General features: G+C 57.6%; 2 protein-coding genes across 8 annotated transcripts; one reads left to right on the top strand and one right to left on the bottom strand.

Moving 5' to 3' along the window:
- The first annotated feature begins 281 nt into the window (after positions 1–281).
- DDA1 (DET1 and DDB1 associated 1) lies at positions 282–10421 on the top strand. Of its 4 annotated transcripts, none has more exons than XM_085211914.1 (5): positions 282–428; positions 3353–3433; positions 3963–4014; positions 4353–4414; positions 5199–10421. In XM_085211914.1, exons 1-5 carry the CDS (start codon positions 426–428, stop codon positions 5307–5309), a joined length of 309 nt encoding a protein of 102 aa, XP_085068040.1. In that variant the 5' UTR covers positions 282–425; the 3' UTR covers positions 5310–10421. The 4 variants fall into 4 exon arrangements, with proteins under 4 accessions (XP_085068040.1, XP_085068039.1, XP_085068038.1 ...); XM_085211913.1 differs by lacking the exon at positions 282–428 and adding an exon at positions 537–675; XM_085211912.1 differs by lacking the exon at positions 282–428 and adding an exon at positions 655–699.
- Positions 10422–10554: 133 nt separating this feature from the next.
- Positions 10555–20733, bottom strand: ANO8 (anoctamin 8). Of its 4 annotated transcripts, none has more exons than XM_085211873.1 (18): positions 20505–20733; positions 17903–18013; positions 17642–17774; positions 17400–17538; positions 17069–17165; positions 16455–16571; positions 16253–16380; positions 15925–16086; positions 15693–15845; positions 15485–15611; positions 15347–15402; positions 15176–15250; positions 14825–14968; positions 13933–14601; positions 13430–13621; positions 13225–13356; positions 13035–13145; positions 10555–12954 (listed from the first exon to the last, which is right to left on the bottom strand). In XM_085211873.1, the coding sequence occupies exons 1-18, from the start codon at positions 20602–20604 to the stop codon at positions 12286–12288; spliced, it is 3315 nt and encodes a 1104-aa protein (XP_085067999.1). In that variant the 5' UTR covers positions 20605–20733; the 3' UTR covers positions 10555–12285. The 4 variants fall into 4 exon arrangements, with proteins under 4 accessions (XP_085067999.1, XP_085067998.1, XP_085068000.1 ...); XM_085211872.1 differs by having other exon boundaries at positions 10555–12957; positions 20505–20732; XM_085211874.1 differs by lacking the exon at positions 14825–14968 and having other exon boundaries at positions 10555–12957; positions 20505–20731.
- Between the last annotated feature and the right edge of the window lie 246 nt (positions 20734–20979).

Genomic DNA, 20979 nt, shown 5'->3' on the forward strand with positions numbered 1-20979 from the left:
GACTGAGAGCCCTGAGCAGGCCCAGAGGCAGGGCTTGGGATTCCTCTGATGGCACAGCACGTGTGTTCCCAGCGCTGCTAATGAATTGCTTCGTTGCTAACACGTAATTAACAGCGCTTTCATCAACGAGAGCAGAGGAGAAACGCGACGCGCGGCAGCTCCGCACGGACTACCGCTCCCAGCATGCCCCGCGGCCCCCGCCACATCCGGGTTCCTCCCACTCTCCTCCGCCTTCCGAGCGGCATTTCCTGCCTCAACCGGATCCCAGACTCCTCAGCGGCGCGCTGACTGACGGCCGCGACGCCCAATAGGTGCTGGGCGTGGCGTCGCGCGGGCCAATAGGAGCGCGCGGGGCGGGCGAGCGACGGCAGGCAGAGGCTGTGCGGAGGGGGAGGGGCGGCTCCTCCCGGCTGGCGGCGGCGAAGATGGTAGGTGTGCGACCCCCGCCCGAAATGGCGGCGCCCCCGGCTGAGGGGAGCGCGGCCTCAGGGCCTCTCCGCCTCCGCAGGGCCCTCAGCCTCCGGTCTCCCCGCCCACAACCTCGAGGGAGGGCGGCGAGGCCCATCCTGAGGAGGAGAGAGCCGCACCCTCAGGGCCGGGCCGTGAGGGAGAGCGGGCCCTGCGGCGGGGGGAGCTGAGCCCGGGGCCGTGGGGCTGTGGGAGCCCAAAATGGCGGTGCGGGCGGATCGGCTCGGAGGGGTGGGGCGGCCTGGGTGGGGTTCCTCGGGGCTGGGGGGCTCCAGAAGGGGCGGAGCGCCCGTGGTGAGGGCTGGGGCTGCCTGGAGGGGGATGTGAAAGGGTTGGGTCGGTGCCGGGGGCCGGAGGGGGGTTGGGGGTATCTCGGGTGCGGGGCGTTCCGCTGCGTCCATGGAGGGGATGGGGGGTGTGGGGGTTATTGGGGAAGCCCTGAGCGGGCGCTTGGGCTGCTCTCTGCTCTGCTCCGCTCCCTGTGCGCTTTTGGAGGAAGTAAAGGGGCACTCGGTGGTGTTCGCAGTGATCTCCGTGCACCGAGGCTGAGCACACAGGGGCGGCTCCCTGGGCAGTGCTGACACCTCTCCCCTGCTCTGTGTGTGCACGCTGTGCTGGGACCGAGCCCTGCTCTCCGTGTCGGTGCTCTGGACATCATATCCTAGAGCGTGGTTACTGCAGCTCCTTTCAGAAAGCTGAGAATGGGGCACATATGTGGTTTATTATTACCTTCCTGCTTTTAGATGAGGATCGTCATCTTCCTAGGGAGCTTAGCAACCCCACTGTCACCAGAACGGACTCTACCTCACCTCCCAGAACCAGCGCTGTCTTCCAAGGTTGCTTAATCACATTTGTTGTGGTGTTCTGGGGGCTTTCCCTCTCCCCAAAGGAAATGAGGTGCCTGCTTGGTTCTGGTGCTGGTTTTTCACTTCCACACAGGGAGCTGCTTCACTGACTTGGCCTGGACATGCTTTCTTTGGTTGAAGAGTGATAGAAGGCATGCAGGAGGAACGTTTCCTTGTGTAACATTGCGTTGTGATTATTCCTTGGTGGCTCTGGTTTGATAGGTGTGTAGGCACGACCTGCTGAGCCTACGTTATCTTGTGCCCTTGGAACAGATAAGACTCACTGCAGTCCAAATATTGTCTCATTCTGAATATCCAGGAATGTGGCTCCTGGCAGTTCTCCTGAGGGGACTTTCCTGGTGATCTTTGAGATTGCATCAGTGCGTAACTGTTGAAATGTGCAGGTGTGCAGCAGCATTACCAGCAGAGTAACAGAGTTACTAACAAAAGGTTGTGTTGGTGATGAGTGCTGGGGGTGCTGGCTGACACCTGGGCTGAAGTAATGTCCTTTTGTTGCTCAGTTGTCCTGGTGTTTCTGTTGTTTTCTGATCTACCAGGCCTGGGGAGAAAGGGAGCATTGCTGGGGGCTGGAGTTGTACCCCCAAGTGGCTGTGAAAAGGGAGAGTGGTGGCTGAGAGCCTGTGCTCAGGGCTGTACCAGTTGGAGCTGAGGTCTCCGAGTGCAGTGTGTGCATGGCAGCCTTCCTGCTTGCAAGGAACATCACTGGTGTTGTATCTTGCTTCGGTTGCTTAGAGAGAGGAAAAAAAAAACAAAACCCACCAAAGCAGCGTGTTCTCCATTTAAAATGCATTTTGGCTGATCGTTTTAATAGCATTTAGCATTTTTGCAGCTCAGAGTGGTGGGCTGTCCTGGAGCAATGCAAAGCAGTGAAGGCAAAGGGAAAAACAGCATCCATCCCTGCTGGAGGGAGCCAGGCAAGCAGGAGCAGTTTGCGTGTGGCTGTTTGAATCCAAGTCCCTTATTTTAGCTAAAAGATGAGGTACAGGAAGTTTTGAATGTGGAAACTAAAACGTTGGTAGAGTTCTTTTCAAGAACAAGAGTATGAATAATCTCTTTGGTTTGGCTAATTATAGCTCTTTGTTTTGAGTCGGGGATGTGGTGTTAATAAAAATAATAGCTTCTATTTAAATGAAAACAATGTCTTCTGACCCCACAGCTTTGTGGCAGTGGTGTCCATTTATTTGTCTCATCTAACACTGATGTTACACGACTTCTCATCTTCTTTACTGCCCTTTATAAGGAGGGGGATGTCTGTGCAGGATTAGCATCCCTCAGTGTGTGGTGTAATTTGGAGTCTCTGTGAGTGCTGTGGCAGCGCAGACAGCTGGGCAGTGACTTAGGGGGCCCATCCTGGGGCCTCTCCTGCTCGTTACACCGCTGCCTCCTGCATTTACTGCTCATCTTCTACCTCCTTTAATACTTCCTGAGCACCTTCCTTTGTAGTTTTCATGCAGAAGGGCTGTGATCCTTCCCTACATGGCTGTGCTGATAGTGCCTGATAAGGGTTGGGCTTTTGCAGCCACGTGGGCTTTTGGTGCTTTGTGAAATCAGCCTTGGCCTATGACAAAGAACGTTCACTGCGAAAGCAAAAGAGCAGCTGGTTGCTGTGGTGTCGCAGCCGGGGCTTTCGGTCCTGGTGTAGTTCCTCATGTGGTGGTTGGTGCTGCTGGATTGCTTTGGGCTGAGCTGCCTTCCCCCTGACCCCAGCCCCCTGATAGGTGCTGCTTTACAGCCTGCCTGCCTGCAGAGCTTTGGTTAGCAGCTTAATAACTGAGTTCTTGAGCTCCTTGAATACAAGGAGCCAAATGCAGAAGCGGAGGATTTGCTTCCTTTACAAAACCAGCCTTGGGTTTTTTGTTTCAGTATCTGAGAGCTCTGGACGTGCTTCCGAACCCTGCAGTCATTTATCTTAATGAGCCAGCAACTCCTTTGTGAGTCAGCACAAAGCAAACAGCAGCTGGAATATCACTCTTCCTTTCCTCACCTCCTTCTTTCTTTGCCTTCTGTGTCTTTTTTAGGCGGATTTTTTGAAAGGATTACCAGTCTACAACAAAAGCAACTTCAGCAGATTCCACGCGGACTCTGTATGTAAAGCATCAGTAAGTATTGCCTATCAGCCCTCAAATCCCATTGCTTGGGGAGGTTTTCTTGCACTGCTCAAATGAGACTATGGCCAAATCAATTTGAAATGAGCGTTTTGTTTCTTAAAACAAAGAAAAGCAACAGAAAAACCCGTGTGTGCCTGCAGTTCGTGAGTTGAGATTGGCGAGGCAAACTTCCTGCTTGCTTTGGTGAGGCATGCATCCTCACGTCAGCCAAACCACATCAGTGGGGCTGTCTTTGTATGTGCATTCTTCAGTGATAGGCTTAGGCTTTTAGTCTTATGCCTTTAGCCTTATCCTAAAACTTTTACAAGCGGAAATTTGTTCAGCTGGCACGTGAAAGCACATGAGGGATCGAGCTTCTTCATATTCCTTAGGGGGTTTTGTAAGAAGTGGCACAGTGTCATACAGCAGGGTGGGATATGAGGGTGCGTTTCTGGTGGCCTCGTGGTTGGGTTGGCTGTGCTTCACTCAGAAATCACCTTCTCACCATCTTTGTTCTGCAATTGTTCTGATTCCTCTATAGAACAGAAGACCGTCGGTATATCTTCCCACGAGAGAATACCCATCTGAACAAAGTAGGTCTGCCCCACTGAAAGCCTTGGGGGGTTTTGGGGCTGGGTCTTCATTCAACATTTATTTTTCTAGCATTAAAAATGTGTCATACATAATCTCGCTTGCGTTAGGCTTCAGATCAAGCGGTGTTCTTGAACCTGTTGCTGCAGCAATGAGCTGTGCATGCCTGGCTGTGCCTCTCGTTGCTTTTCCTCTGAATGTATTTAGTGATTGCTGTTCCTAAACACCCTCCTTTAATATAAAGGGCCACGCTTAGTATGTGAAACGATGTCGTATTGCTGCACAGTTGAAAAAGTTGTCTTTAAAATGACCTCAGCTCGTTTCTCTCTTTCTTTGGCAGTTATAGTAACAGAAAAGACAAATATCCTTTTGCGTTATTTACATCAGCAGTGGGACAAAAAGGTATGGCTGTGTTTCCTTCGTGTCTTCATTTGCTGACTCAGACTGATAGAGCTGAATGTTGATCACCATCAAGATATTGATACTATTAAAAGGAAGCCATTCAGTCCTTGTGGACTGTCCTTCAGCAAAAGGAGGCTGTGTCTATGCTGCCCAGTGTGGGCTGTTTTGTATTCCCTTTCAATGCAAAGGACATTAATTCAGTGCTTAGTCGAGAACCTGGGTGACTTCAGTTATGTTTCCCACTTAGTGCAGACTCTCTCTGTGGCCCTTACAAATTGGTCTCCCCGTGCCTCAGCTCTGCAGCTGGAATAGAGCTCCTCTTCTCTCCCAGGACTGTGAGGAGATGGATGAGCTTGTGCAGAGCACGGCTGCACTAATGAGGCTGTGTAAGTACCTTGGTTATGAAATCAGAGCTCCTGTATGAGGGCTGCGGCTCCAGCTGGCACTGAAGGCCTGGCAGCGCACAGAACCAAGGCTGTGATTGGGAGTGGAGATGTCAGAGCTGGGAGTGTAATCGTGAGAGACTGCGAGAGAGGCAGCATTACGGGATCCTCAAAGCTGAAAGGGAAGTGTCTGTGTGTGGCAGGAGCTGCTAGAGGGCTTGATGAGGTCAGGGACTGACCCAGAGAAGCAGGGAGGAGAACCCTGCAAAGTCCTCAGCGTGTGTTTGTGTGTCTGTTAGGCTGTCACAGTGCTGTCTGCCATTCTAGAACTGTTCCAACCAAAAGCTTGTTCTCCTGCAACCTTTTGAAGAGTTTCATTCTCGCCTTCTTTGTCCAAACAGAATGCAGCAAAGAAGAGAGATCAAGAGCAAGTGGAAATAGAAGGTGAGAACTCGGCGCCGCCACGAAAAATCGCTCGGACAGACAGCCAGGATATGAACGAGGACACTTAAACCCTCGGGCCTCTCCTCTTCTACTTTGCAGGCGCTTCCCGTTTTGTCTCAAAGTGTGTCAATTTTGCCCCTTGCCCCCATCTCTCACCCCTCCACTATGCAGCCCAAACCACTTCTGACTTCATAGGAGCCAATGTATTTATTTTTATTTCTCCTTTTTTTTTTTTTTTTTTTAATTTATGCCGTAAAACTTGCGGAGCAGTGGTGGAACAATCCAGTAAAACGTGTAGTGTAACCTTAGTTCCTCCTTTCTAACAACATACACTGTCACTTTAACAGGTTTTGTTAAATCTGTTACCTAATCAACCAGCTCTAGCTGTGGAAGCCTGGGGGGGGGTGTGGGTTGCTGCAGAACCCCAGAGTGGTACGGGCTTTCAGATTCATGCACCCATTGACATAAGTGGTGAACTCTTCTTTGGATGGGCCCAGTCCAGCCAGAAGTGTGGGGCCTTGCTATTTTTCTCCAATATTCTGTAATTGGCACTGCACTTAGGGGGGGGGGGAAAAATAATCATGGATGTCATTTAGGATTATGTTGATCTTAGCAAACGTGTTGTCAACTTGGTCTATCGGTTGTATTTTGGTCTGTTCTGTAAGGGCCATGGTCATTTAGCTCACGCATAGGTGGTCATGGAGAATTCAAGTGAAAGGTGTGTTGCTTGTGTTGCTCTTAAATTCTAACAGTCTCTTGGTCTTGGACAGACTGATATGTGCAACTTCTCCGTTGGAATAAATGGATACTTTTATCCTATTCTGAGTATTTGATCAGCAGTGTATTTGAGCAGCAGCTGATGGATGCAGTGAGGTTGGCACTTGCAAGCAGCGCTTGGTGGCTGAGTCTGGGAGCACCTCGGCATCTCCATCTGGTTCTGCCTCTGCTGCTGGCTCTGACTGATGGCACACTGTGCTTTTGGTGACATCAGCCTCTCTGGAATGGAGTCCAGGACTTAGAGTTGATCCAAATGTGAGCTTCCGTGGTCTGTGCTTCAGACCGACCTCTTTCGGACTGTGACAGCTCAGTGCCTGTTACCTGAACCCTCACTGACTTCAGTAAGAGCAGAAATGGAGCCCCTAAGTCACCTAGGTGGATCCAGAGTTCAGAGACCAAAAGGAAATGACCACCACTACCCAAAGGGGACAGGAGGTGTAGCTTAGTAACGATGTCTTGTCTGCTTTCATGTAAGGAGCTGACTTCACGCTGTGTTAGTTTAAATCAGTACATTTATAACTGTGTTTTCTCCTTGTTCACGAATCCAAAACGCCGAGGAGGAGCTCCTGGATAAACCCAACGCTGTGCGGCCACGAGCTTGGAGGACAGGGCTTCTGTTCCCCTTCTGCACCGCGTCCCTTCCCACCAGCGGACGCCACGTGGTCAGGTGTGGGGCAAAGGGAACACGAAGGGAAATACTGTTGCTTGTGACTGCACGCTACGAAGCAGAGCCTTGGGGAGAGCAGGGCACAGCTCTCTCACGGCTGCGTCTTTAAATGTATGCTAGGCACCAAGTGAATGAATTTAACGTGAAGTTAATGCTGAGTAGGTTAGGTTAGGTCTCTGTCCCTGCCTCAGAAAACGTTCCCTTTTTGCTGTGGCAGTAACCTCCACGTTGCTGGAATGTTGCTGAAAATGCCAACTGTGTTGGTGAAGATAATAAACACTCAGAATTCCTTGAGATGTACTGGCAGTGGTGAGAAGACTTCCCAGAGCATCAAAAAGTGCTTCTGTGCAAAGTGCAAGATGCTGATTGAAGGTGCTGCGTTAGCGTCTGCTCTCACAGGGATCATCTAAAGCTGAGACTGGAGAATCCTTTGAAGAGCTGTGAGCTACCAAAAGAGGAAACGGACATGCAGCTGGTGGTAAAGTGTGACCAATTCACCTGTTGGGCAAGTTGGAGAGCTGCAGCCTTGCAGGCTCGTGTTTGTACAGTGCTTTAAAGTTGTAAAATGCTGTATACTTGATTGATATGGCAAGGTTTGGGCTTTGCTGACTTCTCTGCTAGACAGAGTGATGTACTATTAAAGAGAGTTGGCACTTCCTTCCTGTTGTAAACCCCCGTCTTTGTTCCCTCCGTGTCTTTAAAAATGATCTGGTTGCTTACTGGAGCCTTTGCAATCTTTCAGATACTTTTAAGAGGTGGAAGAAAGTTGCCTTTTTTTAACTAGTTCTGATGTGATGGAGAAAGTAATCTTCAAAGAGGTGTGAACTTAAGTATCAAACTTGTCTTTTTTTTTTTCTTTCTCCCCATTCCTGGTTGTGTACAAGCAGTGTGGATTTCTAATAATCACAGTGAGTCTGCTTCCATCTGACCCAAAGCAAGAGCTTGCTTCTTTCCTTCCTCCTCCAGCCTGCTGTCTGTGCTGCTGCTGCCTCGAGCAAGCTGTCCTCAGGCTGTTGCACTTTGAGCCTATCTGTGTCACGCTTGGTAAGTGTCTCGGGTTGGAGTGTTGCATGGAAGGTCTTTGCCTAACTGTGACTTCCTGGTGCCTTAGTGCATTGAAAACAACAACAAAAAAACAAAAAAAAAGAAAAAAAAGTCCCTGGATTTCTTGCTGACCGCATTGTTTGTACAATACCTGGTGATTCTGACTCTCTTGTTACAAGGTGACTGAAATTTAGTGACCCTCAGGGGTTTTTTGTATGTCTGCGTAGTGGTATTTTTATTGTTTCTGTTATGATGTATACTAAAGGTTTGGCTTTTGTAATGAAAACTTGAGATACTTGTCAGAGACCAGAATATTACTATTATGATTTATTTTTTTTTAGCTGAATAGGGAATCTTTGCTCACTAATCAAAGCAGCAGAACTTATACAAGGGGGAAGACAGCAGGGCGCTCCTGGCAGCTGAGGTGTGAGCTGGGTGAGTGTGGGATATCAAAAAGTTAGGCACTGCCTTTTTGTTTAACACGTAGCTGCACCGGTGACTGACGTGCAGGGAAGCTGACCTTTTGTTGAGGCTAATTCTTGGCATCGTATGAACACTTCTCTTTAGTAGTCAAAAAAAACACCAGCCCTCCTAACACATAAGTTAGAGGTGTTGGAAGGAAGACTAGACTAACACGTTCTGTTCTGCAGGTGGTTCCTGCTGTTTGTGGATCACTGCTTTGTGTTGCCTGAGTGCTCAGTTTGGTACAGGTAGCTTCCAGCCACGTCCTCCCTTCTGTCCTTGGAGGTTTTTCCAGGCCCTACACGACCTGCTGTGCCCCACACACTGTTGTCCGTGCTTGGAGCGGAGGAATGGAGCTGCTCCACTGGTGGGTGTTCCTCCGAGGCAGATGTTCAGTGTGCTGGGTGTTAATCTCAGTGTTTTCACTCTGTACCAGATAGCTAAAGCAGATACAACTTCAAAACTTCATTTTTTGCTGAGCTCCTTGTCTCTGGCCTTAATGGCACGGGAGTCTTGGGTTTGATTTTTGTTTGTTAAGCTGCAGCCATCAGCTGTACCACCACTTCCCGTTTCCTGGCTTGTTTACTTACCACTGGCTTCATTTTGTTAAAGATTTTTTTTCAGACAGACCTGCATGTCTCTGATAGGAAACCTAGTTTTCCTGCTTTGCTGACGTCAGCCTGGCAGCAGGGGAGTTGTGTGTGACCAGCGGGGTTCCAGCTGATCTCTATCCATGCCACGTTTTATCTGATTTTTCTACTAACAAAGAGGGGGAAATCCTTTCCATTAAAAGACAGAGGGCTGAGTTTACCTGAGAGCAGCACAGGGTATTTTTGGGAGTAAGGCAGAGGATGCCCAGAAGGAGCGATTGCATCATGGCCTTGGTTCAGCACAGGCTGACCTTCATGCCGTGCTGACTGCGCTTTGGGTTTCTCTTCTGCTTCCCAAACAACTGTGCAATTACTGGAAAGAAAAATTGAAAAGGCTGAACCTGGGCTGAAGGAAAGGAATTTTTTTTTCTTCTTTGTAAGTGAAGCGAGGGAATGAAACGCCAGCTTCCAGATCTCTAACAATGAGACTGTTTTTAAAGGCAGAACTTCCCTCGCGGCGCCCAGGCGTGATGAACCGAGACTCCCCGTGGGCGTGCTTTTACAATGAGGTTGCTCTGGGGATAGTTTTAAGAAGTCTGACAGGAGGTCCTGATGCTTTCTGAGGAGCTGAGTGGCTTCAGGCCCTCGTGCTGTTCAGGTTTTACCCGTGGGAGCCCCGAGGAGGCTGGTGGTGGGAGGGCTGCGCAGACCCTCCAGCAGGCAGGTGCTGCAGGGCAGCAGTGCTCGCTGCCGAGGTTCTGCCCTCCCTTCCCTTCCACCAGCCACGTGGAGGCAAGAAGCAGCCCCAGCCCTCCAGGAAAGCAAAGCTGCCTTTTCATTTCCTCACACTCACGACCAAAGCAAACTTCAAACTCATCTCATGCTACCAGCTCCATAGGCACCACTTGTCCCGGTTAGCTCTCAGTGAATTGCCATGCTGGCACTGCTGGAATGCTGCCGTTGCGCACACACACACACACACAGTGCTTTGAGTTGAGAAGGGCACAGTACTGACAGCTAAACTGGTTGGATATAGCAGATGTAGGTGAGCGTGGGGAGGGAGTGTGCTCCTTGATGGTGGCTCTCGCGGATACAGGAGATGACTAATCCCTCACTGTAAGGAACAGCTTGAGGTCTGAATGGATGGTCAGAGCTGAGTCACTGTGCTGCAGCGGTGCCGACTTCCAAATGCATTCATTTCTTATTAATCAGTGCACGGTGTGCAGCTCGCAGCCTCACAGGGTATTTATAGTGAAACCAGCCGTCCTTGGCCAGTCGTGCATCGGGACAGAGTGTCTCAGCTCGCTGCTTTCTACCATCCCCAACCGCTTTCTGCTCCGTGCAGCACTGGGCTGCTTTTGGCAGTGCAGCATTCAGCTTGTGAGCCTGTGTTCCTTTCCACCCTCAAACTTTCCTCTTTCGCAAGAATATCGTCTGGTGGGTTTGGGAGAAGGGAGGTTTTCCTGCCAGCTGCGTGTTGGCAGAAGGACTGCCGTCGTGGAGCGACTGTAAATACGCCGTTAGTTGAGTGTCACGGCTGTTGTTTGATTTCTTTCTTTCTTTCTTTCTTTTTTTTTTTTTGCATTTATTTTTAAACTATTCCATGTTTGATACCGTGTACAATAAATTTGCAGAATTTAGAGGACTGCCAATTTCTTCATTCTTCCTCTGCCCATTCCACTGCTGACCCCCCCCCACACCCCTGCTGGCAGCACCAGGGCTCACTCCCCAAGCACAGATCTGGTAGGAAAGCAACTTAGCACACACCTCAAGTTTGTTGAAATATACTTTTATTGCATTTCTGCAGGTTTTACAAAAATATGACAATAAATTAAAAAGAAATAAATAACCCCCTTCATTTCTTTCAGTTGCCAAAGAAGTAGCACACAGCAAGGGAAAAAAAAAAAAAAACCAAAGAAACAGTTCCCTCCTTTGTACAGTAACTGCCCAGAAGTGAGATAGCAGACAGGCGGCTGCTGAAGAAGTGTTTTGTTAGAGAAACGTTGAGAAGTGCCCTGGATGCGGGGCCCTGTTCTCTGCTGAATGGAGCAGGAATGGGTCGTGCCAGGACTGTTACTGCCACGAGGGAAAAAGGGCAAAGAAAACTCAGTTTAAGAGCAGCGCGTTGTAACTGAGAGCTGAGCGAGAGCTGGTCTGGTGAGCCCAAGCTGGGAGGAAGCAGAGAAACGAAATGGTGAGTGGGGAAAGATGGGGTGGGGGGGCTTTGCACCTCCTGGCATCCAGGGCATAGCAGCAGTGGGGTCACCAGTACCCCTGCTCTGTGCTCTGGGTGCTGCCCTGCCACATGCTGCTGCCCGTCCTGCACCCTGTTTGCCTGTTCCCCTGCTCTCGCCCCAGAAATCCTCTGCGGGGGCAGCAGGGAGGGGGAGGTACGTGGTGCCTGGTTTTGTGTGGTGGTGGGGGGCTTCTCTGCCCTCTGTGCCTCTCAGGGCTTGGCACGGGGAGCACAGCAGTGTGGCACAGCCCTGGCCATGCTGCGCAGTGAGCGGGGCGCAGAGCCTCGGTGCTGCCCCAGCCTTATTGCTGTATTGATGGCTTGATTCAGAGATGAAAGGAAAAAATACACCGTGTTGGGGGGGTATGGGGGGGGGGGAACAACCTGACGTTTCTGCAGCCCAGGCCTTGGGCCAGGCACAGCGATGGGGCGGCTGCCCCAGAGCCCTCCTTTCCCCCTGCTTGCTTTGGAGATGGTGGGTGGTTCGGTGGGAGCATTGAGCAGGGCTGGGGGCAAGGAGCTGCCCTTTCCCACGCCCTTAAGCGAAGCAGCACCCAGCAGAGCCATGGGCAGCCCCTTCCCCTCTGGGCTGGGGGCTGCCAGAGCACTAACACTACACCCAGCGAATCCTCCACCTCGCCAGAAGCAAAGCTGCTCCCACCCCCCCCACCACGTGCCCCCACCCTCCCACCCCATCCTCCTCCCAGGCTCCAGCGTGCGTCCATGCGCGAGTGCCTTATTGCAAAATAATTCCACGAAATAGGAAAGCAGAGAGGGCGAGGGAGCGTTGCAGGTCCAGGGTGCTCCAAGCTCTCATCTCCGCCGCCTGCAGCCATTGCATGAAAAATGGCAGAGTCGCTCGCATTGGGTTTTGTTTGGGTTTTAGTGCAAGAAATGCTCCCCGTGCCTTGGGGACGCAGCAGCCGGCGCTCGCTGCTCACCCCCTCCCTCCCGGCCGCTGTCTGGGCAGCGCATCGCCCCGTAGGGCAGCGGGACGCAGCCATGGCTGTAGGCACGGGTGAATGGGGCTCCTCACTGCCGTCCATCCCTCTGGAGTGGAGCTGTGGCCCCGAGCTGCGCCCCTTGGAGCTCTGCGGGTCTGGGGACACCGAATCCTCCTTGGATGACCTCCTGGAGACGGCGGGCACGGAGCATTGCCCGTTGGTGGTGCTCCATCCGAGGGCACCGCCGGACCTCCATGGGGTTGTGATGGGGTCCCAGCAGAGGGGCTGCGATGGAGGGGCCGGGATGGGGCCGGCGTGCCTGGCTCAGAGTCTGTAACCCCCACTCTCCTCCTCTGCTCGTGGCTCCGGCTCCTCGCGGGCTCCATCCTCTGGAGCCCCGTTGAGGTGGGACTTGCTGGGGCCCGGCCGCTCGCCCCCATCTGCAGAGGGGCCAGCACGGGGCTGGGGGGAGGCGGTGGCCCCGTTGCCGCCGGTCCCTTCGGACTTGCCGAAGTTGAAGAGCTTGCCGGGGTTGAATGGCTTGGTGGGCGACTGCACCTTTTCGGTGGCCGCGTCCCTCTTGGTTTCGGGAGATTTCAGGAACTTGAAGCTGAGGAAGCCGGGGAGTTTGTTATCACTGCTGGTGGGGGACTGGGGGGACCTGGCGGCCGTGCTGCCCGCCCCGGTCCCCCCAGAGAGGAATTTGCCCTGCAGAGGGATGATCTGCTTCAGCTTCATGACGTTATTGGTGGCCAGCAGCGAGCTGGGCCGCTTGGGCTTGTCGGAGCCGTGCGCGGAGGACCCCCCGGAGCCCTTCCCTTTGCTCTGGCTCTTCTCGTGGGCCGGGTCCTGCCCGGCAGCCTCAGCCTTGGCCTCGTCGCGGTTGGCCTCGCGCTCCTTGCGCGCCTGGTACTCGGCGTGCCGCTGCCGCTCCTCCTCCTCCCGCTTGCGCCGCTGCTGCTGCTGGAAGTGGTGCTGGGCCTGGCGCTCGTGCTTCTGCCGGCGGGAGCGCGTCGGGACGGGGATGCCGTGGGGACAGCCCGCGTGTCCCCATCCCCTGCGGTGACACCTACCTTGAAGGCCTCGCGGCGCTGGTACTCCAGCTTGGCCATCTCCTCGGCCACCCATGCGGGGATGTCAGGGATGGCCACTTGGATGACGTACTTCAGCAGCAGGGCGAAGTGCTGCGGGGACACGGGGCGAACGCTGAGCACCCCGATGCCCCCTCCCCAAATGGGAGATTCTACGTTGACGCCGCCCTACCTCCAGCACCACCACCGAGATGATGGCTCCCTCGGGGCTGAGCCAAGGGAAGAGCCGCTGCAGCTGCCCGCACTGCGCGATCAGGTAGCAGTTGACCACAATGGCCAACACGCCCATGGCCTCCATCACCTTCTGCAAGAGGCGCAGCACTGGTGATAAGCGTGAACTCTACGATCACGCCGGCCCCCTGCGGCCCCCGGCCCACCTGCCACTGCCCGATGCTCTCCACCCGCTGCCCGAAGGGTCGCTGCAGCCCCGTGCACAGTTTGAAGGCATCACTGCGAATCTCGATGATGTTGTTGACCAGCGCACACATGGCGGCCAACGGGAAGGCAGAGGAGAAGAGCACCACGTAGCCAAATTGGATGAACATCTCCTGGTAGTCCTGGAAGGTGTCCTGGCAAGAGGAGGAGGAGGTTCCAGGCAGGGCTGGGTGGGAAACCTGGTCTGGTGGGGGGCACCCATCCCATGGCAGGGAGTGAAGTGGATGATCTTTAAGGAGCCTTCCGGCCTACCTTTCTGTGATCTTAATGGTCCCTCCCAACCCAACCATTCCATGGTTCTGTGGTCCTTAAAGACCCTTCTAGCCCAACAATTCCACGGTTCTACGATCTTTAAGGACCCTTCCAACCCAACCCTTCTGTGGTTCTATGAGGGGCAGCACATGGTGGGACCAGGAGGACGTTCCACACCGTGCTGACCACTCACCTCGTACTTCTTCATGCAGCTCTCCACCTCCGCCTGCGTCAGCTGTGTCGAGTAGTCCTCCTCAGGCGGATCGATCCATGACGCCCGGTTCTGCCTGCGCCCTTCCTCCTCACCCTCATCTTCCTCCCTCCTCCTCCTCGTGACCCGTGGGCCTGTGGCCGGCACCGCTGCTTTGGCCGGGCTGCCTGAGGGGCCTTCAGCATCCTCCTCATCATCACCCAGCTCGAAGACAGAGGCGGGGTCCATGCCCTTCTCCACCATGGTGGGGCTGCCCTCCTCCAGGAAGCTCTCCTCCTCGGTGCCGCAGGGCTCGGTGCCGCGCCGCTCCGCCTTCTCGATGAAGCTCACCTTCTTCAGCTTCAGCCCGCAGTCCAGCGCGCTCTCATCCTCCGAATCTGACTCCCGACGCTCTTCCTCCTCCTCCTCCTCCTCCTCGGGCACCCCACAACCCCCATTCAGACACTTCTTCTCCCCCCGCGGCCCCTCGTGGGCTGCTCCGGCAGCCTGGGGTGCGCGGGGATGGGCGAGCAGGCGAAGGATGGTGTGGGACAGCTCACGGAGGTTGCGCAGGCTGAGCTCCCCGCGGCGCAGGCGGCGGTACAGGTGGGGCTGTGACACCTCCTTGACGTTCTGCAGGAACTGGCGCGTGATGAGCAGCGTGGCCAGCATCTGCGGGGACACCGCTGTCACCGGGGGGTGCCACCACCCCCACATCCCCCTCCCGACCCCATCCCCGCGGCATCCCCGCAGGGCAGGGCACCCATCCCTGGCGTCCCCTCGGTGTCACCCCGACATCACCGATGTCACCGAGGTGGGGATGGGAGCCCCAGGGCTGGGGTCGGGGGGGGGGGTTCATGGCAGCATGCACGACCCCCGCCCTCCCCTCTCCTACTTTGGATACTCCCAGTCTCCAGCAAAAGCCCAGGAGGCCCTTAAGGAAGATGAGGGAGAGGTGGAGGTGGAGGAGGATGAAGGGGAGGAGCGCCTCTTTGAGCTGGCGCACGAGGCTTTGGGACAGAGAGAAGATGAGCAGGAGCTGCGGAAGGGACAGACGGACGGACGGACAGACACAGACAGAGAGACGCCGTCAGCGGCCGCTCGGCCCCACTGTGGCATGCGGGGACCCGGGGAGGGTGGCGGGGGGGGACAGGGGGGGTGCGGGCGCTGCTGGCTGAGGGATGTCCGTCTGTGTGCACCCGGGGTGGGACGGGGGGGTCCTCGCTGCCCCCACGCGGCCCCTCACCTCCTTCAGCCGTTCCATGTCTTTGAGGTAGAAACCAATGTAGAAAAGACTTAGGTATGAATTTACAAACTGAAACTGTGGGATACAAGGGGAGGGGGGGGGGGTTAATGTGGGGATGGAGGGACACTATGACCCCTTCCCACCCCCTGTCCCCCCCCCCCACCCCCTTACCAGGACGATTTTGATGATGAGGTGTTTCTCGTAGGCACTCTGCAGGCGATAGTTTTCTGCAAAGCCAAAGGGTTTGCAGTCAGGGGGGTCCCCCACTGCTGCCCCCCCATCCCAACCCCCCCCCCCAGCCCCACGCACCCATATCGTTCAGCCAGTAGGCGATCTTCTTGTAAACCTCGTCGCAGGTCGTGACAATGACGGCCAGCACGATTTTGGGCAGGAAGCGGAGGATGCGGGGCAGCTCCTTGACGCTCAGCACGAGCTCCTATGGGAATAAGGTCACCGGGGGGGGGGTGGCTGTGGGGCGGTGACCCCCCCAAGTGTGACAACACGGCCCGGGCCCCACCTGGAGCTGGAAGCAGCCCAGCATGATGAGGAAGACGAAGGAGAGGCAGGCGAGGCAGACGGGCAGGCTGACCAGGCACTGGAACAGCAGCCGCTTCCAGGGCGGGTAGTAGAACTCCTCGGCGCTGGTCACGGGGCTGATCCTCTTCACCCCCTAACAGAAGACACAGCGCTGTGACAACACTCATCATGGGGACCCCCACCCCAGGACCAAGGAACCTCCCCCCACTCACCCTGAATTGGGGCCTGGGCTCCTCGATGGACTCCGCAGGGGTGTCCAGCGTCCCCCACTTGTAGGCAAACTCTGCCCCGCGGCGCTTCCACTCCTCCAGGAAGAGCGTGGCCCAGACAACGTTGAAGATGGCGAACACCACACAGGAGATGTCCTGGCTGGTCTAAGGGGGGACAGCACCAGGGTCACTCCCCTCCCACCGCCCCACAGCGACGGTCCTGGGGGGCCAAGCGGCTCCGACCCCAGTGCTGAGGGTTGGGATGCTGTGCAGCAGCTGATGAGAGTGGGAGCAGCTCTGCTGATGGGCCCCATCTCCTGCCCCTCCACACCTGGTCGCTCTCGGTGAAAGTGTAGAGGATGGAGCCGAACACAGCAGGGTACACCATGGCCGAGGTGTAGAAGCCGAGCCAGGCAAAGTACATGGCGATCTTCACCCCGAAGTAGTCACAGATCTCATCTGTACGGACCGAGGGGATGTGAGTGGGGCCGGGACCCCCAGAGCCCCCATTTCCCCTCCTCCCAGGGCCTCACCGAGTGGCTGCGCCTCGCAGATCGCCTGCACCCACGACTTCATCAGCCGTTTGAGGATCCTCTGCTCGTGCAGTGGGAAGACCTGCTGGATGACGCCGCGGGCCGCCAGCTCCGGGACTGCACCGCGGGTGGGAGGTGAGGCTGGGACACTGCTGTCCCCCCCAGCATGGAGCAGGTCGGGACACAGGGACAGCAGGGAGGGGGGGCTTGGTGCCACGTGTGGACCCCGTGTCTAACCCTGGTGACAGCACTGCGCGCCTGCTGTGCCCGTGTTCATCCCCGTGCGCTGCAGGAATGGGGACACCAGCAGGGACAGGAACCCTCTGGGGACAGCAGGATGTGCTGCCGTGGCACAGCAGGGATGCAGGGAGGTGGGTGGGCAGGGGGAGCTGTGCCATACTGTGCCATGGTGTGCCATAGTGTGCCGTGCTGTGCCGTGCTGTGCCATGGTGTGCCATAGTGTGCCGTGCTGTGCCATACTGTGCCATGGTGTGCCATAGTGTGCTGTGCTGTGGCATACTGTGCCATGGTGTGCCATAGTGTGCCGTGCTGTGCCATACTGTGCCATGGTGTGCCATAGTGTGCCGTGCTGTGCCGTGCTGTGCCATACTCACTGATGGGCTGTCCCTCCAGGAAGTGGATGTTGTGCAGTGCCTCGCCCTGCTTGGCCCGCAGGTTCTCCAGCCAATACCTGATGATGTTTTGCCGTTCCTGCGGCACCACAGAGCGGTGAGCTTTGGGGACGCGGCCCCTCTGCCTGAACCCCAACACCCCAAATGTGACACCCATGTCCTCCCCTGCCCTGGCCCGTCCACCCCAGACCTGTTTCGTCCCCAGCATGGGGAGATCTCAGTCCCCTTCTCCATCTGGAGAGGGGGAGATGACCCATCTCCTTCCCCTGCGTCCCCACATCCCTGCCCAGGACCCCCATCCTCCCCATCCCACCTGAGAGGTGAAGAAGTAAAGCTCATTCTCAATGTTCTCATAGATGTAGTCCTCCTCGCAGGAGAAGCTCCGCATGCCGCCCCCAAACTCAGCCTTCACCGGTTTCCGCAGCCCGATCTCATCGGCCCCACGCAGCAAACTGCAGAGAGGGGATGGGGCTGGGAATAGGGCTGGGAATGGGGCCGAGCTGTGGGTGCGGGGGGGTGGGGGCGGGGTGGGGATGGGGATGGGAGCACACGCACCTCTCGTAGGTGGCTGTGACGAAGAAGGCGTAGGCGCGGGTGTGCTTGTGGTGCCGCACCTGCACGATGAGCTCGGGGATGCCGAGGCGGATGTGGTTCAGCAGCCAGAGCAGCGTGTGGTCGTCCGTGGTGTCTGCAGGGGGGTGGGCACCGATGTGTCCCCACGTCCCCAGCCCCTTGCCCACATCCACCCACCTCTGGTACACGGCTCCGAGGAGCTCTGTGTCCCCGGTCCCCTGCCCCCCCCGGCACCTCTCGCACCTGGGAAGGTCATGAGCACATCGCAGTTCTCGGTGGGCACCGTCTTCATCCAGGCTTTGTGGGACATGATGTAGCGCCCGGCTTGGAGCAACCGCTTCCCAAAAAGCTTGTCTGCAGAGAATGGAGCGGCTCCGTCACCTCCATCACCCACCCCACAACCCCACAACCCCACAACCCCACAGCGGAGGGTTGGCCACCGGCACAGCCGCAATGGAAATGGAGACCGCGGTGGCCGCGGCTCGGGTTTCTCCTCTGGGTGCCTGAAAAAGCCCTGCCAGCTGCAGGAGGCGACGCACGGCCTGCCATGGCGTGGCACGGCCCCCCCACAGCCCCCACCGCCCCTCCGCTCACCTCTGCCCGCAGCCCCACGGCGGCGCCGGGATCCAATGCGACCGCAGCGCCGGGAAACGGCAGCAAAAATGGGGGGAGCGAAAAAGCAGCCGGTCTCCATGGAAACGTGGGGAGGCCCCGTGCGGCGGCGATGCGTAGGGATGGGGACGGTCCCCAGGGTCCCTTTGTCCCCCCCCCAGCCGGGACACAGCGCCCGTCCTGCTCTGGGGTGGCCGTGACGAGGGGGGATTGCCGTCCCCCTGCTCAGTGTCCCCATTGGGGTGCGTGGGGACCCCACACATCCCAGCCTGGTTGTGGGGCAGGACGAGGCCCCACAGAGCCAGCGGGTGCCACTGCCCTCTGTCAGCTCCCAGCCACCTCCGTGCCTCAGTTTCCCCTCCTGCAACTGAGCAGGGACGTCACTGCTGCCAGCTTGCCCCAGGGCAGGGAAGGTCTCGGGGCACAGGAAATCCTGCATACACCGGGCAGTGCTGAGCCCCAAAAAACAGGAAATGCCGGACATGCACCAGGACATGCACTGGAACATGCACCAAGACCTGCACCAGCTAGTACACTGTGACCTGCGCTGCTACCTGCACCAGGACGTGCACTGGGACACACACACCAGGCCCTGTCCCAACCCAGTGGATGCACCCAGCTCCGTGATCTCCAGCCCATAACCCAGCAGGGCTCCCAGCAGCCCGGCTGAGACCCAACAAACTCATCTCCCGTGCTGCCAACATGCTGAAAGGCAGCACTGTGGGTGCAGGATCAGGACGGCGCCAGGCTGACAGCCAGAAGGGGTGGAGGGGCAGATCCTGTATGGGGGCACTGCTTGCCCACCCCACACACCCTGGAGGCGGTGCAGGGCCTTGCACAAGTGTGGCATTGTCAGTGCCAACACAGCTGCAGAGCCAGGATGGCACCAGGGAAGCAGCTTCAGCTGGGGATGGGATGATTCTCTGGGACCCCCCAACTCTGCTTCATCCACACTGCTGTGCGCTGGGACCCCCGGGCTCAGTGGGACCCCCGCTGTGCTTGGGCACGGATGGGGATGAGCACTGGGCAGAGCGAGCGATGCTGCTGAATTATTGATGCCCACAAAGGGACGGGTAACCTTACCCGGGGCACTGGGTGATGGAGAAGGGGCACCGGGGGGGCACAGAGCTGGTGTTGTGTGCACGCGTGTCCCAAACACACACGTGTGCCGTGCCATGTGTGTGACCTGCAGTGCCACACGTGTGATTCCATGGCACAGCCTCAGTGGCACCGCACTGCCCCACAGAGCCATGGCTTTCTGGCATGGGGTGGGCACCTGCCCGAGGTCACCGGGACAGACCTGGGGGGGCTGCAAAGGGGTCCCAGCATGGGTTTTGTCCCTTTGGGGGGGGGGGGGCGGGGAGGGGGGGGGCTCTGCTGCCCCCTCTTCTGGCCGTGGAGCCGTTCCTGCTCCATGTCCCCATGATTTCCCCCAGGTCCTCCCGGTGCCATCCCACAATGTGGGGACAGCGCTGCCCCCCCCCCCCACTCCCCCCATCCCCGCAGCCACCGCTCACCTTGGGGTAAGGTCACCGCAGCCGCAGGGCTCCGGGCACCCAACCACTGCCACCCGCCGCCCCGCGGAGCGCATCGGGAGCACCGGGCGGTACCGCGGGGGGAGGCGTTGGGGGGGGGGGCACAAAGTGGGTCACGCTGCTGCCACGAAACCCCGGTCCCAACACGGCCACATCCCCAGCGGTGTCACCGGCTCGGTGTCCCCCACCGCGGGGACCCGGTGACAAAGCCCTCATTCCGCAGCCCCCACCCCCACCCGGCCCTGGGGAGGTCGGAGGGGGCAGCAGGGACCTGATTGGAGGGGGGGGGGGGGCAAATGGCCCTTCCCTGGGGCGGGGGGGGGGCACATGGTAAGGAGGGGGGAGGCACAGCTGCCGAGGGCCGGGGGGGTCGCGGCTGTCTTCCCGCACACACGGCGCTTTGCACGCAGCCCGTCCGGGGGGGGGGAGGCACGGGGGGGGTCACAAAGAGTCTGGCGGACCCCCGAGTGCGTGTGGGTGTAGGGAGTGGGGGGCACAGCGCTGTGCCGGGCCCAGCACGGACCCCCCCGGCATGAAGGGATGGGGCATCACGACCGCCCCGGACCGCAGCGCTGCCCTGAGCGGCCGCGCCGCATTGAGCCGCAAGGAGCGGCCCCGCGCCGCCCCCCCCTTTCCCCAAACCCACATCCCGGTTCCGTATGTTCCCCCCTCCCATCCCCATCCCCGCTGCCACCTACCCAGGACCCCCCCCGGGGCCGCCGGCTCCGTCCGTTCGTCCCCAGGCGGGGCCCTCCGGGGCCGCTCTCCGTCGTGCGGTGCCGCGGGCGGTTCGGGCATGGTGCGGGGCTCCGGGCGCGGCGGGGGCTCGGCGGGGGCCGCCGCATGGGGACCGCTGCGGGGTCGGAGCCGCCCGAACCGCCCGAGCCGCCGCCGCGCCCGGACGGGAGGAGGAGGAGGAGGGACAAAGGCGGCGGAGCGCCGCGCTCCGGCCCCGCAGCATTGGTTGGATGTCAGCGCCAGAATGGGGGCCCCGACGACTGCACCCCCCACCTCCAACGCCTGCACCCCCCATCCCTCCCCACCCACCAGCCCCTACCCTACCGCGCTGCCCCCAGCATCCCCCATCCCCTCCTGGACCCCCCTCCCCCCCCTCCCCCCGGCTGTGTCTGCACCCCAAATCCTTTCCCCCGTTCCCCCTCACCCCCTCACCCA

This window comes from Meleagris gallopavo, chromosome 30 (assembly GCF_905368555.1).
Source record: "Meleagris gallopavo chromosome 30, MGAL_WU_HG_1.1, whole genome shotgun sequence".
In the NCBI taxonomy this organism is placed as follows: Eukaryota; Metazoa; Chordata; class Aves; order Galliformes; family Phasianidae; genus Meleagris; species Meleagris gallopavo.

What these genes read in the sequence shown, in the direction of transcription:
- DDA1 (XM_010724992.4), top strand. Translation starts at nt 1,212, where the DNA reads ATGAGGATCGTCATCTTCCTAGGGAGCTTAGCAACCCCACTGTCACCA. An exon ending in AACCAGCGCTGTCTTCCAAG is followed by an intron (nt 1,305 to 3,352) that starts GTTGCTTAATCA and finishes TGTCTTTTTTAG; the next exon opens with GCGGATTTTTTGAAAGGATT. An exon ending in AGAATACCCATCTGAACAAA is followed by an intron (nt 4,015 to 4,352) that starts GTAGGTCTGCCC and finishes TTTCTTTGGCAG; the next exon opens with TTATAGTAACAGAAAAGACA.
- ANO8 (XM_085211872.1), bottom strand. Translation starts at nt 20,604, where the DNA reads ATGCCCGAACCGCCCGCGGCACCGCACGACGGAGAGCGGCCCCGGAGG. An exon ending in TGGGCTGCTTCCAGCTCCAG is followed by an intron (nt 15,612 to 15,692) that starts GTGGGGCCCGGG and finishes TTATTCCCATAG; the next exon opens with GAGCTCGTGCTGAGCGTCAA. An exon ending in GCTGCATGAAGAAGTACGAG is followed by an intron (nt 13,622 to 13,932) that starts GTGAGTGGTCAG and finishes TCCTCTTGCCAG; the next exon opens with GACACCTTCCAGGACTACCA.